At 41.0% G+C, this 21,216-nt stretch overlaps 1 protein-coding gene across 1 annotated transcript in view; it reads left to right on the forward strand.

Annotated features, from left to right (window-relative positions):
* The window catches only part of SLC30A9 (solute carrier family 30 member 9), a 100,834-nt gene that overhangs the window by 27,212 nt on the left and 52,406 nt on the right, over positions 1-21,216 (forward strand). Inside the window, exons 2-5 of the mRNA XM_056557158.1 lie at positions 1,702-1,863; positions 11,070-11,132; positions 15,613-15,712; positions 18,152-18,244. Of these exons, the coding sequence (XP_056413133.1) occupies positions 1,702-1,863; positions 11,070-11,132; positions 15,613-15,712; positions 18,152-18,244 (418 nt within the window). The remainder of the gene's footprint in view (positions 1-1,701; positions 1,864-11,069; positions 11,133-15,612; positions 15,713-18,151; positions 18,245-21,216) is intronic.

Genomic DNA, 21,216 nt, shown 5'->3' on the forward strand with positions numbered 1-21,216 from the left:
AAATATTAATCCTTCCAGAACTTATTAGCTGCTGAAGAGTAAATTATTTTCTTTTTGGAACACAGTGCTCTCTGCTGACATCTCTGTCCGTTTAAGGAACTGTCCAGAGCAGCATATGTTTGCTATGGGGATTTTCTCCTTCTCTGGACAGTTCTTAAAATGGACAGAGATGTCAGCAGAGAGCACTGTGCTTGTGATGTCAGCAGACAGCTCTGTGTTCCAAAAAGAAAAAAAATTCCTCTGTAGTATTCAGCAGCTAATAAGTACTGAAAGGATTAAGATTTTTTAATAGAAGTAATTTACAAATCTGTTTAACTTTCTGGCACAAGTTGATTTAAAAAAAAGTTTTCCACCGGAGTACCCCTTTAAATGGGGAAGTCTGGTTCCCATTCTAGAAATCATAGGGAGTTACAGCTGTCCAACCCCCAAGTGATCAGACATGTAACCCCTATCCTGTTGATAGCGGAGACGTTCTTATTGTTATGTTATACTGTTATATGTATATCTGTTGTCATGGCACCCTGCTGCCCGTTCTTGGCCTCTGTGGCTGCCATGACAAGTAGGGTCACACATGGCGTATTTTGCTAGGTATTTTCTACTGGGTATTTTTCTTCCCATCAAACTTATTGGGTCGCAAAATCAGCTGCAGAAAATATGTAGCAAAATATGGCACGTGTGACCCTACCCTTACTGACGTTTTTAGAGGTGGGAATACCCTAAATCTGTTATTATGAAAAACAGTCCAATCAAAATTTATTCTATGGAAATTGAATAACTAGCTGTTTAGTATTGGGGGATTTGACTGCTGAGATTCCCACAGATCATAAGAACATAGGTGAAATGGAATGGAATGAATAGAGCACATCATGCAAACTCAGCCAGAGCTTCATTCTCTATGGGGCTTCCAAATATTGCCATGTGCACTGTGGATAAAGGATAACCCTTTTAATAAAGTTATAACTAGTCAGCACATACAGTAAAAGCTGGTTGCAGCCAAGCTTATTGCTATCATTCTAAATGTTTCCTGTAAATGTGTAAGTTAAAGGAGTACTCTGTTGCAGACTACTCCTGCTCCGTCTTGCCCGGGCTGCAAAACAAAAAGAAAATAAACCATCACTCACCTTCCTGGGTTCCTGTGGAGCGCCACTACAGCTGATCGGTCCTCCGGTCCATCTTCATACTTCCGTGTGAAGGAAGCGTCACATGGCGCTCAGCCTATCGCCGACCGACGCGATATTCTGCCTCGGCCCATAATAGGCTGAGCGCCATGTGACGCTTCGTTCACACGAAAATATGAAGAAGATGGACCGGAGGGCCAATCAGCTGTAGTGGCGCTCCGCGGGAACCCAGGAAGGTGAGTGATGGTTTATTTTCATTTTTTTTTTTTTTTGCAGCCCGGGCAGGACGGAGCAGGAGTAGTCTGCACCAGAGTACTGCTTTGAAGGGGTCATCTTGGAGCAGGAAAGGTATTACCTTTCTTGCTCTCTGGCACTCCTTGAGTTGTTGTATAACTTACACGATCGCGTACTGTATCGCCATCCAGTGACTTGATGGATGAGAATACCATTCCTGAAGGATGCTGCCGGGGGTAATCCACTGTAGTATGTGCTTGTGTTGTTGGACATCATGCTCTGTGTGTAGTGTATGTAGATTCAGTTCTGTGATGCTTTTGTCATTGTAACTCCCTGTGTTTTTGTCCAGGATGGCAGTGTTCTGTGAAAAGTAGAGGGCTCTTTTGTGTAATGCCATCTAGTCGTCTGCCAGTGCAAGCACAAATCCGGCTATATTCTTCAAATGAGCCCAAGGAAGGAGGTGGGCCAACCGAGGCCAGTGCCACAAGCTCAACAGAGAAATCTACAGCAGGTAACTGATATATTTGCATATAATTTGCATGTAAAATGGTTGAGGAATAAGGCTTGGTGATGGCCGCTTCCCATCTCGACGCATATGACATCCATACACCCGAGTGACCTGATGAAGGTAAAAAAAAAGTGTCAACTGGGTTATTGTTTTTCTGTTGGATTGAAAACCATAGACCTCTGTTCTACTCCAGTAAAAATAAGTATACAAGGTAATATATGTTATTTTTATTTATTTTTTTATCTACATGGGATTCTGTGTACGATGGAGGAAGTGGTATCAATCATGGAGTCCACTGTCTTATACCCTTGCTGGACACTGCAAAATAGAATACATGTGCCTTCATGATTGGTTCAAAATTGGTGTTTCAAAAGGATAGGGGATAAGATGTATGATCGCGATCTCAGTTCAGCCGCCGGCATTCTGTGCTAGGCTCTGCCTCAGAGACCTTCATGTCTATGGGAGGGGGCATGACGGCTCCTTCCATTCATGTTTATGGGAGGGGGCATGACGGCCCCTTCCATTCGTGTTTTGACGGCCGTCTCGCCCCCCTCCCATAGACAGTAATGAAGTGGGCGTGGCGTGACATCCCTAGAGGGTGTGGCTGTCTCAGAGGCAGTGCCCGGCACAGAATGTTGGGGGCTGCACCGAGATCGCAGGGGTCCCCAGCGGCGGGACCTCTGCGATCATACATCTTATCCCCTATCCTGTCGATGGGGATAAGATCATGTTTACATGGTGAAAAATGTGTGGAGTGTCCCCCTAGAAAACACAGACGGACATTCCACACATTTGCATGTTCTGCCGGCATTAGCACCGTTTGGAATTGCCCCGTCTCAATAGACAGCAATGCATTTCGTGTTGGAATCAGTATTAATACTCTATATTTGTCTATTTAATTTTCTCTTTTTTATAATCAAAAAACATGTCCAAAAATGAAAATTCTATTATAGGGGATTTAAAAAAAAAAAAAAAAAATTTTCACACATTTTCTCCATTAGAGGACTACCAATGACTGTTTAAAGTGGTACTCCGGTGGAAAACATTTCTTCTTTTTTAAATTGACTGGTGCCAGAAAGTTAAACAGATATGTAAATTACTTCTGTTAAAAAAATCTTAATCCTTCCAGTACTTATTAGCTGCTGAATACTACAGAGGAAATTCTTTTCTTTTTGGAACACAGAGCTGTCTGCTGACATCATGACCACAGTGCTCTCTGCTGACATCACGAGCACAGTGCTCTCTGCTGAGATCTCTGTCCATTTTAGGAACTGTCCAGCACAGCATATGTTTTCTATGGGGATTGTCTCCTGCTCTGGCAAGTTCTTAAAATGGACAGAGATGTCAGCAGAGAGCACTGTGCTCGTGATGTCAGCAGAGAGCACTGTGGTCATGATGTCAGCAGAGAGCTCTGTGTTCCAAAAATAAAAGAATTTCCTCTGTAGTATTAAGCAGCTAATAAGTACTGAAAGGATTAAGATTTTTACTTTTTAACTTTCTGGCACCAGTTGATTTAAAAAAATAAAAAAGTTTTCCACCGGAGTACCCCTTTAAAACAACAAATCCATTTTTATAGATAAAGAGCCTGTATCGATGGTAACTCTTTATAGCTCCAGTAGTCAGTAACCTTTCCAGTGGCTGGGGCTTCCATAGAGTTGTTCTGATCTCTGTCCAGGATTATGATCCATAGCACAGATATGGGAAGTTATTCTTATGTACAGAAAGCTGCAAGCTGACGTCTAGTAAATTATTACCTGTTGTGTCAAAGTGTAAGACAAAGGGCTCTGGGTATAGGAGCTGCTGTATATAGGTCAGTAAGGTTTTGTTGTTCATGGTTTTTCAAGGTTTTTATAAAAAGAAAAGAATATTTTTCGCACAGTTAATCTCCTTATTGCATCCATTAAATGAGCAGGTCAATTTGCAATTCAGGAATCTAGGAGCCTTCAGTAGCAATACCTGTGGAAGCTGAATTCACACTTGTGGTGTATGAAGATTGATGTTTTTGAGCCATACATGAAGTGTCTTTTGCTTTTGGATCAACTCCTGGTTTTGGCTTAAATAATTGCACCAAAACTTCATGTGTGAATCCAGCCTAATAATGTCCCTTTTACACAGGCCGAGTTAATTGAGCCTTTACACTGCTCCATTATCATGGGACCTTTTAATTTAATTGTTATCTGCTGCACATTGCCAGTTTACACAGAGCGACCACAATTTTAATAAAAGATCTGATCAACCCCATCCCACTCTTAAAGAATCTTCCATGACTACAATGTAAAAGTCACGATAAATAGAAGTTTAGATACACTTTTACAACAACTGTTATCCTTATACACTTGTACCAACTAGATGTGTTGGTAAACATCAAATAACAATATTTAATGTAAAAAAATGTTGGTTTCTGGCCCTTTTACATGAGCGGATTATTGAGAATTAGCATTCTTATGAACCACTCTTTGGCAGATAATCAGCCCTTTTAAAGGGACCTTAAAGGGGTACTCTGGTGGAAAACATTTATTTTTTTTAAATCAACTGGTGCCAGGAAGTTAAACAGATTTGTAAATGACGTCTATTAAAAAAATCTTTACCCTTCCAGTACTTTTTAGCAGCTGTATGCTACAGTGGAAATTCTTATCTTTTTGAATTTCGTTTTTGTCTTGTCCACAGTGCTCTCTGCTGACACCTGATGCCCGTATCAGGAACTGTCCAGAGCTGGAGAAAATCCCCATAGCAAACCTATGCTGCTGTGGGGGGGGGTTCCTGACAGAGGTGTCAGCAGAGAGCACTGTGGACAAGACAAAAAAGAAATTAAAAAATAGAAGAATTTCCTCTGTTGCATACAGCTGCTAAAAAGTACTGAAATGGTTAGGATTTTTTATAGAAGTAATTTACAAATCTGTTTAACTTTCTGGCACCAGTTCATTTAAAAAAAAAAATGTTTTCCACCGGAGTACCCCTTTAAGGGGATTTTCTGGGCTACAGGATTATTGTGTAATGTGTACTGAAGATAAAAAAAAAAGCTGGCATACTCGCCTCTCCTGCTGACAGATCTTCCTGTCCCCGCTCCACTTCTGTCTTTCTTCTTTCCAATGTGTCCCTACTATAAGAACTTCAGCCAATCACCCGGCTGAGCAGGCAGCAAAACGTAATTGGTAGGAGAGAGAACATGAGCACCGCTGGGAGCAGCAGGGGGAGGTAAGTATGTTCCCTTTTTTATCCTCAGTACACAAGGAGTTACATTACACAATACTACTGTAGCCTGGAGAATCCCCTCACTCATCTGCCACCCAGACAAATATTTGGATCAATTTGATAAATACATAGTGACATTTTGAATGACCTATCCTAGCCTATAGGTGATGGATGTCACTGTTAGCCATCAGACTAATATGTCTGTTACCTGTAAGCTATAATAAATACATCATAATAAGCTACTGAAAACCTAAGAAAGTATCCATTAAACTAGATGCTTGTGCCAGTTGCCATACAGCAGCATCCATTACACATAGGCTGACATGGCCTCCATTTATTTATTAGGGACAGTTTTTATTTATTCAATCTATGGAAAAAGTGTAGTCTAAGACGTTATAGCCTATTGCCAAGAGGACACTTTTATATGAAATCTGTTATGTTTTTACTTTAATAAAACATCTAATAAAAATGGGACAAATCGTGCAAATTGACTGTATCTAAAATTTGGTGCCTGTTCTCTCTGCCGCATATCACTATTCAGCTTCCCGCACTGTCCCCATAGCAGCCATCTTCAGTGTGACCCAGCATAATGCTATTCTATGACACTGGAGATGGCTGCTATAGAAATAAAGCAGTAAACACCCTCTCAGATTGCAGGAAGGGAGAACGGCACCCCTTCCAATCTTTAGGGGCTAAATTTGAAATAAATGTCAATTTACAATGTAACTATCGGTATATGTTGTCATATTGGAAACATTTTTGTTGGTAGAGCCAATATAAGGGACAAAACAACCGTTGCTCTGTCTTGTATGTTTCCACTGGGTGTCCACTTAAAGTAGTGTTAAGGGTACTCCACTGGAAAACAATTTAATATTTTTTTTTAAACTGGTGCCAGAAAGTTAAATAGAGTTGTAAATTACTTCTATAAAAAAAAAATCTTAAGTACTGGAAGGATTATCAGCTGCGGTTATGATCCAGAGAAAGTTCTTTTCTTTTTGAATTCTGCCTGACCACAGTGCTCTCTGCTGACACCTCTGTCCATTTTAGGAACTGTGCAGAGCAGGAAAGGTTTCTATGGGGATTTGCTTGTACTCTGGACAGTTCCTTAAATGGACAGAGGTGTCAGTAGAGAGCACTGTGGTCAGGCAGAATTCAAAAAGAAAAGAACTTCCTGAGGATCATAACAGCAGCTGAGAAGTACTGGAAGGATTAAGATTTTTTAATAGAAGTAATTTACAAATCAATTTATCTTTCTGGAACTAATTGATTTAAAAAAAAAAAAAAAATATGTTTTCCAGCGAAGTACACCTTTAAATGTCGATTCTGCATCAATGTAAGGTCAGTAGGGGAGATTTCTCATTGCCTTCCTGACATTTTAGTCAGTTAGTTTTTGCGCAAAATGTTTGCGCAGTTTCAAAATGGACAACTTTGGTAAAGTGACTTGTAAAGGTGCTTCATTCTTGACTGTGCAGCGGACGGACGATTAACTGTGTCCTTTTTTTAAAAGGCACAAAAATAATGCGCAATCGTTTAAAAAAAAAAAAAAAAAAAATGCAAATTCTTACCACCTCTGCCTTGCCTTAGTGATTTTTCATTTGGGCAAAATTTATCAAAGTCTGTGCACCTTGTTGATAAATTTGGCGCACATAAGCTGTGAAGTGGCTGCACACAGAAACATATTGATAAATCTCCCCCCCCCCCCCACGTCCATGGCTGTAGAGCAATGGATTCCGCAGGCATGTTGAGAAAAAAAACCACATTTTTCATTTTCCATGTCGGCCCATCTACAAAATGGTTAAAATCATTACATTCTGACTGCGTCCTGAAGTAGTTTAAGGCAACAAACTAGTCACTTATTACAAATCCTGAATATCTAAACAGCAATACTTCAAGCTCCATCTCCCCCGCATAAGATTTATAAGACAAAAACATCTGCCGTCATTAGCAAAACAAACGGATATTAATTTCCCTGAAATCCATCAGTTGTTTGCATTTTCGGAGAAGTTTTATTCTTTGTATGCGATGGTTCATGATAAATGTACATGTGTTTAGAATTATTCATTGTGTGCTTTCTGTCAGCGAGTATTGTCCTAAGTATGCAAAGGAAAAAAAAAATCAAAAACAAAATCAGATTTTCAATCTTCGCCTTAAAAAGAGCCAAATTTTCTGGAGCCGTTTCCTTTGCGTCTGTCTTATTAACCGATATCAATACCTTGTTAGATCAGCAGACAATGCAGTACAGCAGAAGGGGATTAGACCAGAGAAGGATCGAGGCCTTTGTATTACACCATTAGCACACCTGGGTATACATAGAAGACCGAGTCCTGTTTTTATGCTAAAGTGGCTGTAAATCGACATATTTGGCAAAAATCTGAGAAAGCTGCAATAGAAGGATTAGGCTGTTTTCACACTATAAAAATACCTCCGTTATAAACACCCGTTATGGAAATCGGCTGTTAAACGGCCGTTCGAAAATCCCATTATAGTCGATTGGATTTTTCTAATAGCGGTTTCAACCAGTTACCGTATTTTTTGCCCTATAGGACGCAACGGCATATAAGACGCACCCTATTTTAAAGGTGCAAAATCTAGAAAAAAAAGATTCTGCACCCAACAGTGGTCTTCAACCTGCGGACCTCCAGATGTTGCAAAACTACAACTCCCAGCATGCCCGGACAGCCGCTGGCTGTCCGGGCATGCTGGGAGTTGTAGTTTTGCAACATCTGGAGGTCCGCAGGTTGAAGACCACTGGTATAGGAGGTAATACTCACGTGTCCCCTCCGCTCTGGACCCATCACCGCTGCACTGGATTTTGCTCCATCGCTGTTACCGCGTCCCCATGGTGTCCCCGATGCTCCGGACATCTTCTTCCCCGGGGGTCCACGCTCTCCGTCATCACGTCGCTACGCACGCCGCTCCTATTGGATGACGGGACGGTGTGCGCGATGACGTCGAAGGAGAGCGCCGCCATGCAGGGGATCCTGGCATGGAGAAGACACCGAGGAGGCAGGTAAGGTCCCTCCTGGTGTCCTGTAAGCTGTTCGGGACGCTGCGATTTCACCACGGCGGTCCCGAACAGCCCGACTGAACATCCGGATTAGTGTTGTTTTCGCTTCAGACGCGGCGGTCAGCTTTCATCGCCGCATCTCAAGGGTTAATACAGGGCATCACCACGATCGGTGATGTCCTGTATTAACCGCGGGTCCCGGCCGTTGATGGCCGCAGGGACCGCCGCGATAGGTGTATATTCACCGTATAAGACGCACCATAGACTATAATTAGAGATGAGCGAACTTACAGTAAATTCGATTAGTCACAAACTTCTCGGCTCGGCAGTTGATGACTTTTCCTGCATGAATTAGTTCAGCTTTCAGGTGCTCCCGTGGGCTGGAAAAGGTGGATACAGTCCTAGGAGACTCTTTCCTAGGACTGTATCCACCTTTTCCAGCCCACGGGAGCACCTGAAAGCTGAACTCATTCATGCAGGAAAAGTTATCAACTACCGAGCCGAGAAGTTCGTGACGAATCGAATTTACTGTAAGTTCGCTCATCTCTAACTATTATGGATTTTCTAACAGCCATTTAACGGCCGTGGAAATCGGCCGTTAAATGGCTGTTAGAAAATTCGATTTTTATAACGGAGGTATTTTTATAGTGTGAAAGCAGCCTTACGTAAAAGCCTAAGCAACAGACTTACCGTGAAAACACGTAGATCTGCATAGGCGCTATATATAAACAACTTCTTCATCAAGCACATTTACATGTTAGTACACACATCTATTATGGCTTTGTGTGTCCATACACTGTGTGCACAATTATTATGCAGGTTGTATTTTTTTTTTAGGATTCATTTTATTATTGAACAACTGTTGCTCTCCATCATTCCAAAATGTTAATAAACATGAAAGGAAAGCTGTCGGCCTGTTCGCCCACACTAAAGCCAATATACACTGTTATAGTGTGGGTGAACAGGAGTCCAACGTGGGGTCACTTACTGAAATATGTCCCCCAGAAGATCCTCTGCTGAATTCAGTTAAATCAATATCAATATCCATTGAATGTGACTCTTCATTCAAATCAAGTGGAGTGGGTGAAGCTCCACCCCCTGTGCGCAATTCACTGAATTCAGCAGAGGAGCTTCTCTTGGACCCCTCGTTGGACTCCAGTTCACCCGCACTATAACCCAGTGTAAAAGGTTTAGTGTGGGTGAACAGGCTGACAGTTTTCCTTTAAACCTGAATATAAAGGAGTAGTCCAGTCCTGAAAAACTTATCTCCTATCCTAAGGGTAGGGGATAAGTTTCAGATAGCGGGGGGGTCCGACCGCAGGGACCCCCGCAATCTCCCATATGGGACTCTGGCAGCCCGCGGGAAGGGGGCGTTTTGACACCGCGCAAAGTGGCAGCTGACACGCCACCTCAATACAACTCTATGGCAGAGCCGGAGTGATGCTTTCGGCAATCACTGACTCTGCCATAGCGCTGTATTGAGAGGGGGCGTGTCGGCCACAGCTTCGTGTGGTGGTCGACACACGCTATCAGGCCGGAGAGCCAGGGCCCGTACGAGAGACAGCAGTCGGACCCCCCCCAATATCTGAAACTTATCCCCTAACCTTAGGATAGGGGATACGTTTTTCAGGACTGGACTACCTTTAAGAAAGAAAGTGAGGTTTTGGCTTTCCTGGGAGAATATCTATGTACGCACAATTTTTGGGAATCTATAACTAAGCAGAATTAGTATGCAAGTAAATGAAAAAGAAACATTTTCCCATCTCATTTGATTATTTTCATCTGTTAACAAACAACTCAAAATTTACAAATAATTATTTAAAAAATTAACTAAAATTGGTGTCCAATATAGACACCCTTCTTTTCAGTAACAGTCTAAAGGGGTACTCCACCCACAAACATCTTATCCCCTATCCAAAGGATAGGGGGATAAAATGTCTGATCGCGATCTCCGTGCAGCACCCGACATGCTAAACCCTATGTTTAAAATGCTGGGTTTGGGCGGCCGGAGACGTGATGTCGCACCACGCCCCCCCTCCATTCATGTCTATGGGAGGGAATGTTCGTGGGCGGAGTACCCCTTTAAGCGTTCCATGGAGTCTGTCAGTTTTTTGATATGATATTGTTCCACTTTTTATGCAGCAGCAGCCATAGACACTATTCAGAGAGGTGTACAGTATTGTTTTCCTATACCATCAATCTTCCTTTTCCAAAGGGCCCACAAGTTCTCAATAGGGTTTAGGTCAGGTGAGGAGTGGGCCATGTCATTATTATTTTCATCTTTAAGGCCCTTACTGCCTAGCCATGCAGTGTATTTCTTCAAAGCATGCATGGTTGGATGAAGTACTTACTGAGGCCAGTTTTAGGCTGTCGGTGACTCCTTTTAGGGCTTGTAACATATGGAGGTCAGCCACAGGGGGACTCGTAGCCCAGTGGATTGTGGAACACTCAGGCGATTTGTGTTATCTACATGATGGGACATAATGTCAAGGTGAGGGTCAGTCACTGTTCACTGTTCTATTTGTATCATGCCAGCAGATCTGAACACTCTCATGGGCAATAGACAGATGTGTAATTCAAGGGGACTCTTTATTAGGAGACTTCTCAGCCGTGCCCTTTGATGAATCTCTCTGTAAATGTCATTTGGATTTAAATCTAATTAACTTTTATTTTTCATGGTTATAATTTAGTCCTGTCTATATTATTTAACTTTTTCCAAATTTAAGAAAAAAAAAAAAAATCAGTGTATTTAAGTTCATAAACTTTGATTGAATGACAATGACTAACAGGATAATACGATTGAATTGCCACCAGAAGCACAAATTATTTGACTTTTGTAATGCAGACCGATCAGCAGAATTCATTAGAAATGATTATAGGAAAAATAAATGTGTTTTTAATTTAAATTTTTATTTTAGAAATCTATAATAAATGTGATCTATTCTAATACACTGATGATGAAAATGCTTATTTTGGATATAGCTTAACAAATTTCTTGTGTCTTCATCAGGACTGGATCTTGCCAAATCTGAACATAAAAGCACTTTACCCCCAGACCCTATTCAAGTAAAAGGTTTGTGTTCAGTTTACTATATCATCTTTCTTTCTTATAGGAGCCATGAAAAATGCGATGGATACCTTTTCAAACTCACCCCCTAATGGATCCCATGGACTCTTAAGTCTTCTAAGTTTTTGGTATTTTTGGCGGTAAGAATAACATGGAAAACTACTGTTCTTGCTGTCAAAAACATCAAAATCCCTATAGTAGCCAATATATGTTCCACAATTTATTGTTCTCCCAGAGGTGCTGATATTTGCTATTTATACTGATGTGTTATTTATCTGTTGCCTACCCAAGTGATCTAAGATGATGGAATAGGTTTATCACCTTTTGTCCTATATACTGTACTAGTAAATAACTGCCCTCATCTATATAACATTTTATTTAAAATAGTTAACAAATATTTAAGTATTCAGGTTCTTTCTGTAGTTATGAATGGTTAAAGCAAACCTCCTGTCTACCCTTACTAAATCTCATTCCCTTCAGTTCCCCAGTAATTCATGATTTTATAGTCTGAACCGTTTTGCCCTTCTTGTAATAGATAACCCCAAAGAAATAAATACATAAATAATTAAAAATGTTTTTTAATTAAATTAGTACAGAAATATATTATTATTTTTTAAAAAAAGGGTAAAACAAAATACACACAGACAGAATAAAACCAGTATTAACTGTATGTAAAATTATGTAATATAATATAAAAATAGTGGAAGCTGGGGTAAGAGTCCAGTGATAGTAGCAAATATATCAAATGTATTAGTTACTAAATAGACACTGCTGCACGCTAAAATATCGAAAAAAAAGTGCAAAAGTGACAAAGGAAAAAATAATAACAATGGTACCTGAAAAAGGCAGGCCAATGACTAGTAATCATAAAGTGCACAAGTGCCAAGAAATATATATATCTATATATCAAAGTGACAGTAACAATACCAAAGTGTTAATAACAGCAGCGGCAGCAGATACTGGTGAAAATGAAAGAAAAAATTGGCAACTCACCACTGCTGCATAAACGAAGTTGGCTTTATTCCAAAGCTTACTTCAAGACACCCATCGTGGCGGGGACGGAAAGAGTGGAGGCAGGGGGTACTCGTGGAACAGCGCAGTTTCGTGCCTTTCTGGCACTTCTTCAAGCCACGTAGACGCTTGATCCATCAGGTTTACCTGTTAATGAACCAGGTGAGCGGGGATACCGGGGCATGGGGAGGAAGGGGGATGGGGCCACACACCGGTATACAACAGCTTCAATAGCAATAGCACAAATGTATAAAAAAATATACAAAAAGTTCATAAAAAGACACTTAGATCTTGTCTGTCGTTGAGATCAACCGGTCCCAAGGCATTGAACTTGATGATTCATCGACATTCCTCCCTGTCTCGGGATCTTAACTGTTTCAAGCCCGGCAAATTTAATACACCGACCATTCCCCCTGTGGACTTCTTGCTTGTGGGATATGGAGCGTATGTGCTCTCATACACCTTTCTTATATAAAAGAGTTCACAGGGGCAAAGGAGGGCATGGACCACGTAGGTGGTACGGCAAGTGATCAGGTACAGAATGACCTGTTCACAGCCGCCAATGAATGTGACTCTGCTGTTGATATTTAGCGGAAGGAACGAACAATGTCCACACGGTTTGTTACCTTTTTGGGCTGTCTGGGTTAACCAATTTTCATGCGTTGTCTCTGAACGTGGGACTGTAGATTTGAACTTTTCTCCTGCGGTGACGTTTTTTTCTGTAAGCAATGATTGGCTTAGTTTTTACAGTATCATTTAGGTCAGGGTCAGATTCCAAGATGAACCAGCTTTTATAGATGGCAGTTTTAATAATTTGGTTCATATTGGAATTGGGAAAAGAAAACATAAATCCTTAACTGTTCTGAAGAGAATTGGTTTGTTTATGAGTGAGGAGGGTGTTACAATCATTTTTGTGTGCTTTATCAAAGGCTTTGTTGATTATATCACTAGGGTAACCCCTGTCTTTTTAACCTGATTTCCAGCTTGTTTGCTTGTTCCAAATATTTAGTCTCATTGGTGTTATTACATTTAAGTCTTAGGAACTGGGAATACGGAATGCCATTTTTACAGTGTGGAGGGTGGGAGCTGGAATAATGGAGAAGACATCCTCCGAGCCTTCCCATACTACCAAAACGTCATCAACATAACGTAAAAAGGATTTAATATGGCACACTTAGGGGTTGGACTCGGAGAATACCCATTTTCTCTCAAATGATGCGAGGAGCAGATTGGCATACGTGCAGGAGACTTGCCTCCCATGGCCGTGCCGATCTCCTGCCGATACATCTGTCCTCAAACTGAAAAGAATTATCAGTAAGAATGAACCGTAATGAATCAGAGACAAAACTGATGAAATCAGATGTAATATCTGTACTAGCAAAAACCTCTGTGACAGCCTGTACACCCGCACCATAAGGTGTTGCAGGTAACAGTGTGTTTTAAGGATGGGGCGCAGTAGCCATTCACTGTATTTAGTTAGAGCCTCAGTCGCAGAGCTGATCCCCGCGACAATAGGTCTGCCTGGGGGTCGGCTGTGCGACTTAAAAATCTTCGGCAGACAACACCAGGTCAGAAATCTCGAAAAATCTGAAAGTAACTTTTCAGCTTATGTACGTGAGATGATACTTTTTTCAGTGTATTTACGAAGAGAGCGAGCAAAGATGCTGAATTTTATCAAGGGTGGGATTTTTTTTAGGTGTATAAACTGCTTTATTATTGAGCTGTCTGAGAGCTTCTTCACAACAATCTTCACTAAGCATGACGACTGTTGCTCCACCTTTATCGGCTTTTTTCAGAGCCATTGCAGAGCCTTTTTTCCACCACTGGACATGTTGTCTATTTTAGTAGGGTATATAAAAGATTTAACCTCTCGCAATACCGTCCTTTCGAGCACGTCTAATGGACTGACCGGCAGGATTGGGGGGGGGGGGTTTGGTAAATCTTGACGTATCTCCTCCTCTTAATAATGAAACCTCGGTCGCGGATAAATCAGTATCTTTAATAGGGGTATCAGTTAGATCACAAGGATCTAGTATAACCTGTCTATCTTGTTCACTGCCATTGTCTACTGGGCTACAGCCTAATGGTCCTATCAGTACTGGGACTTCCCCTTCTGGTATGACTAAGGTGATGTTCTTAGATTTGGGGTTCTTGAAAAATGTGTGTAGGTTAATTTTTCTGACACCGTTGAACAGGTCCACCTCGAACTGAACAGGGTCAAATGACTCCATCAGTCCCAAGGTTAAGACCTTTAGATAGAAGCTACATGCAGTCAGGAGATAGGGTAACGAGATATTAATGACATTAGAACAGTCAAATGGTCTCTTCAAGTGCCCGTTTTCTTTTTTTTTGTAGGGACCCCTCCGTGGTTCTCTTCTTCTTGTGTCTCCCTCTCCTGGTTCTTCTAAAGGGGTCGAGTATTCCGTTGATTGTAGAATTGTGGCAGAAGATGTCCTAGGGCCTGTATCATTAGATTGACTTGACTCTGAATCCGTAGTCCAAAAGTCTGATATTGGTCTACGGTGATTATTGGCATATCTCCTATTCCCTTTTGCAGTTTTTCTTTGGTTCCATGTAAACTTGAGACTCTCCCCATCTTCACACCAAATCTGATGCCTTTTGTCAGGAGGGACTTTATCCAGGAGTGGTGTTCTCCTGTAATAGACATTATCTCTCCAAGCACTGACTTCATGGTGAGCCTGTAGTAGGCTTGGGTTTATAACATAATAGCCAGTCAGAAGAGGCAGAGCTGTAGTCTAAACAAAGGACACATCAGATTCACATTCAGGGCAGGCACATTGAGCATAAGGCCGATGCCTAAATGGGAACAGCATGCCCGTGCTGCAACTGGAATCATTCAGGAATCAAAGTGCGCAGGCTTTGAAGAGGTCCCAGACAAGTCCTGCTTGTCTGTCAACAAGCGACCAAGTGGGAAAGCACAGCACAAAGTGGCCGAGGCACATCGGATCCTAGGCCATGACTTTTTGACAACCATTTCATAAAAGTATTTTTTTGAGAAATAAAGACACTGATGCACTATACAAAGATATCCACTGTATTATTTTATTGCATACTGCTTAACACCGTTGGCGGTTCTTAATTTATTTTTCATGTGACCATTGCATTTTAAAGGGTTTTTATGGGAATACACTTTGATCGGACAATTTGGACTCCCTTATTAGCCAAATCATTTACTCATGGCATATCCACATACAATGATGCTTCACTATGTCTTCATTAAAGGGTTACTGGCACTACAACAAGTGGGACATCTTTCTTATTATGATCTGTGGAGGGCCCAGGGATGAGCCATCAATGTGCAGCTCCAGAAAAACAGATTTGGAAAAAGATTTTGAAAAGTTTTGTTGTACTCACTACTATATAACTTGACATCATTTTCTTTTCCTACTGTATGTTGTACTGTTTCAGTAATTGAACCCAACTTAATGTTGTTTATTTTTTACCTTTACTTAAGTTAAAGCAGTGCTAAAAAAGCGTGACTATGGAAGCAAATACATGAAGAATAACTTTATCACCGGAATACGAGCAATGAATGAGTTCTGCCTTAAACCCAGGTATTCATCTATGTTTCATAAAGAGACCTTGTTTGATGGATCATCAGAAATGTACAGTGGGGCAAAAAAAAAGTATTTAGTCAGCCACTAATTGTGCAAGTTCTCCCACTTAAAAAGATGAGAGGCCTGTCATTTTTATCATAGGTATACCTCAACTATGAGAGAGACAATGATAAAAGAAATCCATAAAATCACATTGTCTGATTTTTAAAGAATTTATTTGCAAATTATGGTAGAAAATAAGTATTTGGTTACCTAAGAACAAGCAAGATTTCTGGCTCTCACAGACCTGTAACAACTTCTTTTTAAGAATCTCCTCTGTCCTCCACTTGTTACCTGTATTAATGGCACCTGTTTGAACTTATCAGTATAAAAGACACCTGTCCACAACCTCAAACTCCAAACACCACTATGGCCAATACCAAAGAGCTGTTGAAGGACACCAGAAACAAGATTGTAGACCTGCACCAGGCTGGGAAGACTGAATCTGTAATAGGCAAGCAGCTGGGTGTGAAGAAATCAACTGTGGGAGCAATTATTAGAAAATGGAAGACATACAAAACCACTGATAATCTCCCTCGATCTGGGGCTCCATGCACTCTCCATCTCACCCCATGGTGTCAAAGTGATCACAAGAACGATGAGCTAAAATTCCAGAACCACATGGTGGGACCTAGTGAATGACCTGCAGAGAGCTGGGACCAGAGTAACAAAGGCTACAAACAGTAACACGCTATGCCGCCAGGGACTCAAATCATGCAGTGCCAGACGTGTCCCCTTCTTAAGCCAGTACGTGTCCGGGCCCATCTGAAGTTTGCTAGAGAGCATTTGGATGATCCAGAAGAGTATTGGAAGAATGTCATATGGTCAGATGAAACCAAAGTAGAACTTTTTGGTAAAAATTAAACTTGTCTTATTTGGAGGAGAAAGAATGCTGAGTTGCATCCAAAGAACATACCTACTGTGAAGCATGGGGGTAGAAACCTCATGCTTTGGGGCTGTTTTTCAGCAAAGGGATCAGGACAACTGATCCATGTAAAGGAAAGAGTGAATGGGGCCATGTATTGTGAGATTTTGAGTAAAAAAGCGTCCTTCCATCAGCAAGGGCATTGAAGATGAAACATGGCTGGGTCTTTTAGCATGATAATGATCCCAAACGCACCGTACAGTCAATTAAGGAGTGGCTATGTAAGAAGCATTTCAAGGTCCTGGAGTGGCCTAGCCTGTCTCCAGATCTCAACCCTATAGAAAACCTTTAGAGGGAGTTGAAATTCTGTGTTGCCCAGTGACAGCCCCAAAACATCACTGCTCTAGAGGAGATCTGCATGGAGGAATGGGCCAAAATACCAGCAGCAGTGTGTGAAAACCTTGTGAAGACTTACAGAAAATGTTGAGATGAACTTTTGTTATTTACCAAATACTTCTTTTACACCATAATTTGCAAATACATTCTTTAAAAATCAGACAATGTGATTTTATGGATTTTTTTTCTCATTCTATCTCTCATAGTTGAGGTATACCTATGATGTAAATTACAGGCCTCTCTCATTTTTTTAAGTGGAATAACTTGCACAATTGGTGGCTGACTAAATACTTTTTTGCCCCACTGTATGTCTGTTATTTTTTGCAGTACACCACAGTGTCATCACTAAAGGATCAGATCATTTGGAGTTATGGAAAGTCACACACCACATTACACACAGTACACCCCGTACTGTTTAATGTCTTGACCCCGAACGTATTGGATAACTACAAGTCCCAGTATGCCATGAATGCTGCAGACCCTAAAGACCTGCTGGGATTTGTAGTTCTCCTTGCAGCTGTTTTAAGCAGAACAGGACAAGTTATCTGCACTATACAATTGTTTTAACATACAATGGTTGTCCTGGAATAAATTAATCTTGTATGTAGAGGGACCACTTTATTGTAGCATGCATCACATGTATACTTTGAGGTATACTCCCAACTTACCTCTGTCAAAAGGAATAAACAGAAAGAGCTCTATTAGTGGTACTGAGATTATTTACGTAAGACTAGACAACTCTTTTAAGGCATGGTGTCTTGGGTAACACTGTGGCACCACATGGAGGTTGTATGTTCTCCCCGTGTTTACGCAGGTTACCTCCCTACTCCGTAAACATACTGACTGGTTTATTTCCTAAGGAAGTTAAGGGAAAGGGTCTGTACAACAATGCAAAATATGTTGGTGCTATATAGGCAGAAGGAAATTTATAATAATAAACATCTGTTCACTCTCAGTTTCAGCAAAAATGAAAAAGTGATATTTTAAATGTGCTGGTGCTAGGACTGTACAGAAAGAAAAGTCTGTGTTAATACATCAAAACTAAAGAGCAGATTGGCTTCTATTTTTATGATGTTTTGTCCAAGAGAAATCCAGTTCAACCGCATTAACCCCATTATTTCTCTTTGTTACATCAGTGACCTGGAGACACTACGGAAGATTAGACGGAGAAGTCCACATGATGATTCTGAATCATTTACTGTGTTCCTGAGATCAGATGTAGAAACAAAGTAAGTACATAGGGGGAGATTTATCAAAACCTGTGCAAAGGAAAAGTTGCCCAGTTGCCCATAGCAACCAATCAGATCGCTTCTTTCATTTTGCAGAGGCCTAGTTAAAAATGAAAGAAGCGATCTGATTGGTTGCTATGGTCAACTCAGCAAATTTTCCTCTGGACAGGTTTTGATAAATCTCCCCCATAGTCTTCTAAAGCAACACAGATTTAACATCTAAGTGTGTGTTATTACATATTCTCTCTGTGTCTGCCAAATGTAACTCCCAATAAAAGGGACTGAACAAACTGGTTGGATAGGTGGGACAACCAAGCAACCCCTACCTAATAGACTGACATTGCAGAAGGTAATAGCATGTCAGCCCTTTCATCACATATCCCATAAACAAGAGGTTTAATATTCATTTTCACATGACTGGGGAAGTGAAATGTATTTAGCTTCTTTGATCTGTGTACTGCAAAGTGAGTTTTGCACACATAAGGACATACGTACCTTAAAGTGTGTATGAGTAGCCACCTCTGTACTGCACGTGGATTATTTTTTTTTTTTTGTAACATACTTTATTGAATTTCCTTCATAGAAAAATACAACAAAAACAAAGGTATAAGTAGAAAGAGTACAACATTTTACAAAGCCCATAGTCCTAAAAAAGCCCACAATCAAAACAAGACTTGATATGATGGGATCACGTGCCAAAATTCCGGAAGTCCAATAGACTTTGCATGGCACTTCAGGCATTTTGACTCGTAATCCCCTCATGTCGCGCCAAGTCTCGGACTAAAAGAATGCGGCCGGATCACACAAAGAAATAATATCATACAATGGATAGGATACATGATAGAGCATAGGAGAGTATATGTGCGTTGGAAGCCTTAAAGCCCCCAGCATGTCCCAAAGAACACCCAAGCAGTACCAGGAAGAGTCTAACAAAGCCTTCTGTTTCTATAATGCAAGTGGTCTTTAAAGGGATGTTCCCATCTTATAAATTGATGGCATATAGCTAGGATATCCCAGTACTTTATGATCTGTGGATGGCTGACCCCTACTGGTCTTGAGAAAATAGTGACAGCAGTGCTAAATTAGTGCTGAAGCTGCGCTTCTCGTAAATTTTTATGAAAAACTGTAGTAAATGAAGATATTCTGGGGTTTCCATCTACAGTGGATAAGCACTACTCTACAGCGAAAGGGAGCGTTTCTGAGCCCCACATTATATGCTTAGTCACCCTTTACTAAAGTAAAAATTAACATTTGACAAATGACTGCTCCTTAATCCTTCGTTATTTACATTTTGACAACTTCTAGCAGGTTGTAATGACACGTCAGAAATATTGGTCAGTGGGGTCTGACTAATATTTAGTTGCTAGAACAAAGGGACAGGATCACTGAGCCGGCTTATTTACACTGTACCTGCAAAAGGGTTTATTGAAAGTTTCCATACATGAAATCTCTTATCCCACACACAGAAATGAATGTGCACAGCACATGCAGCCGAGCACTTCTGTCCCTTTATTTTACCAATCAGTGTGGGTCTCAGTACCCAAACTTTAGCAATAAAAACCTTGCAGACATGTCAGAAGTTTGTCAAAATGATACATTATGGCACAGACAACATTTCTGGCGCAATGTGCCAGAATCTGGCACACAACCCGACAAAACATTTTGGGTTTACAATAGTAAATCGGGGCCAATTAGTGATTTTTTTCAGTCTGGTCTTTGCTAATTTTATCTCTGCTGGCTAGCTTAGAAAACCATATATGTGCAGGTGCAAGCCAGATTCTTGTGTACCTGTGATTAGCATAAGACTGATCTATGGGATTCTTTAGAGACTGAACTTTTATAAGGCAGGTAATGTACAAGGTCTCAAGTGCCCATTCTCCAGGAAAACAAGAGCCCATTTAAGTCCAGCCCAAGCCCTCAAGTTTACTGTCGTTGTGTCCACTGTCAATCAAAGGAGGGTACGGAAGTGGTAAATAAGAGGAGATGGGCCAGATAACCCTGGGCTCTTGCTGTGCTGGGGAAACCCCCCCCCCCCCAAGGGAAACCTGAGCCTCATTTACCTGTTAACAAAAAGGCTTATACAGTAATGGCCGTAAATGTTGGCACCCGTGACATTTTTTAAGAAAATGAAGTATTTCTCACAGAAAAGGATTGCAGTAACACATGTTTTGCTATACACATGTTTATTACCTTTGTGTGAATTGGAACTAAGCCAAAAAAGGGAGGAAAAAAGCAAATTGGACATAATGTCAAACCAAACTCCAAAAATGGGCTGGACAAAATTATTGGCACCCTCAACTTAATATTTGGTTGCACACCCTTAGGAAAAAATAACTGAAATCAGTCGATTCCTATAACCATCAATCAGCTTCTTACACCTTTCAACTGGAATGTTGGACCACTCTTCCTTTGTAAACTGCTCCAGGTCTCTCTTATTGGAAGGGCGCCTTTTCCCAACAGCAATTTTAAGATCTCTCCACAGGTGTTCAATGGGATTTAGATCTGGACTCACTACTGGCCACTTCAGAACTCTCCAGCGCTTTGTTGCCATCCATTTCTGGGTGCTTTTTGATGTATGTTTGGGGTCATTGTCCTGCTGGAAGACCCAAGATCTCAGATGCAAACCCAGCTTTCTGATACTGAGCTGTACAGTGCGACCCAAAATCCATTGGTAATCCTCAGATTTCATGATGCCTTACACACATTCAAGGCACCCAGTGCCTGAGGCAACAAAACAACCCCAAAACATCATTGAACCTCCACCATATTTCACTGTAGGTACTGTGTTCTTTTCTTTGTAGGCCTGATTCCATTTTCGATAAACAGTAGAATGATGTGCTTTACCAAAAAGCTCTATCTGGGTCTCATCTGTTCAAAAGACGTTTTCCCAGAAGGATTTTGGCTCACTCAAGTTCATTTTGGCAAAATGTAGACTTGCTTTTTAATGTCTCTGTGTCAGTAGTGGGGTCCTC

This window comes from Hyla sarda, chromosome 1 (genome assembly GCF_029499605.1).
Source record: "Hyla sarda isolate aHylSar1 chromosome 1, aHylSar1.hap1, whole genome shotgun sequence".
In the NCBI taxonomy this organism is placed as follows: Eukaryota; Metazoa; Chordata; class Amphibia; order Anura; family Hylidae; genus Hyla; species Hyla sarda.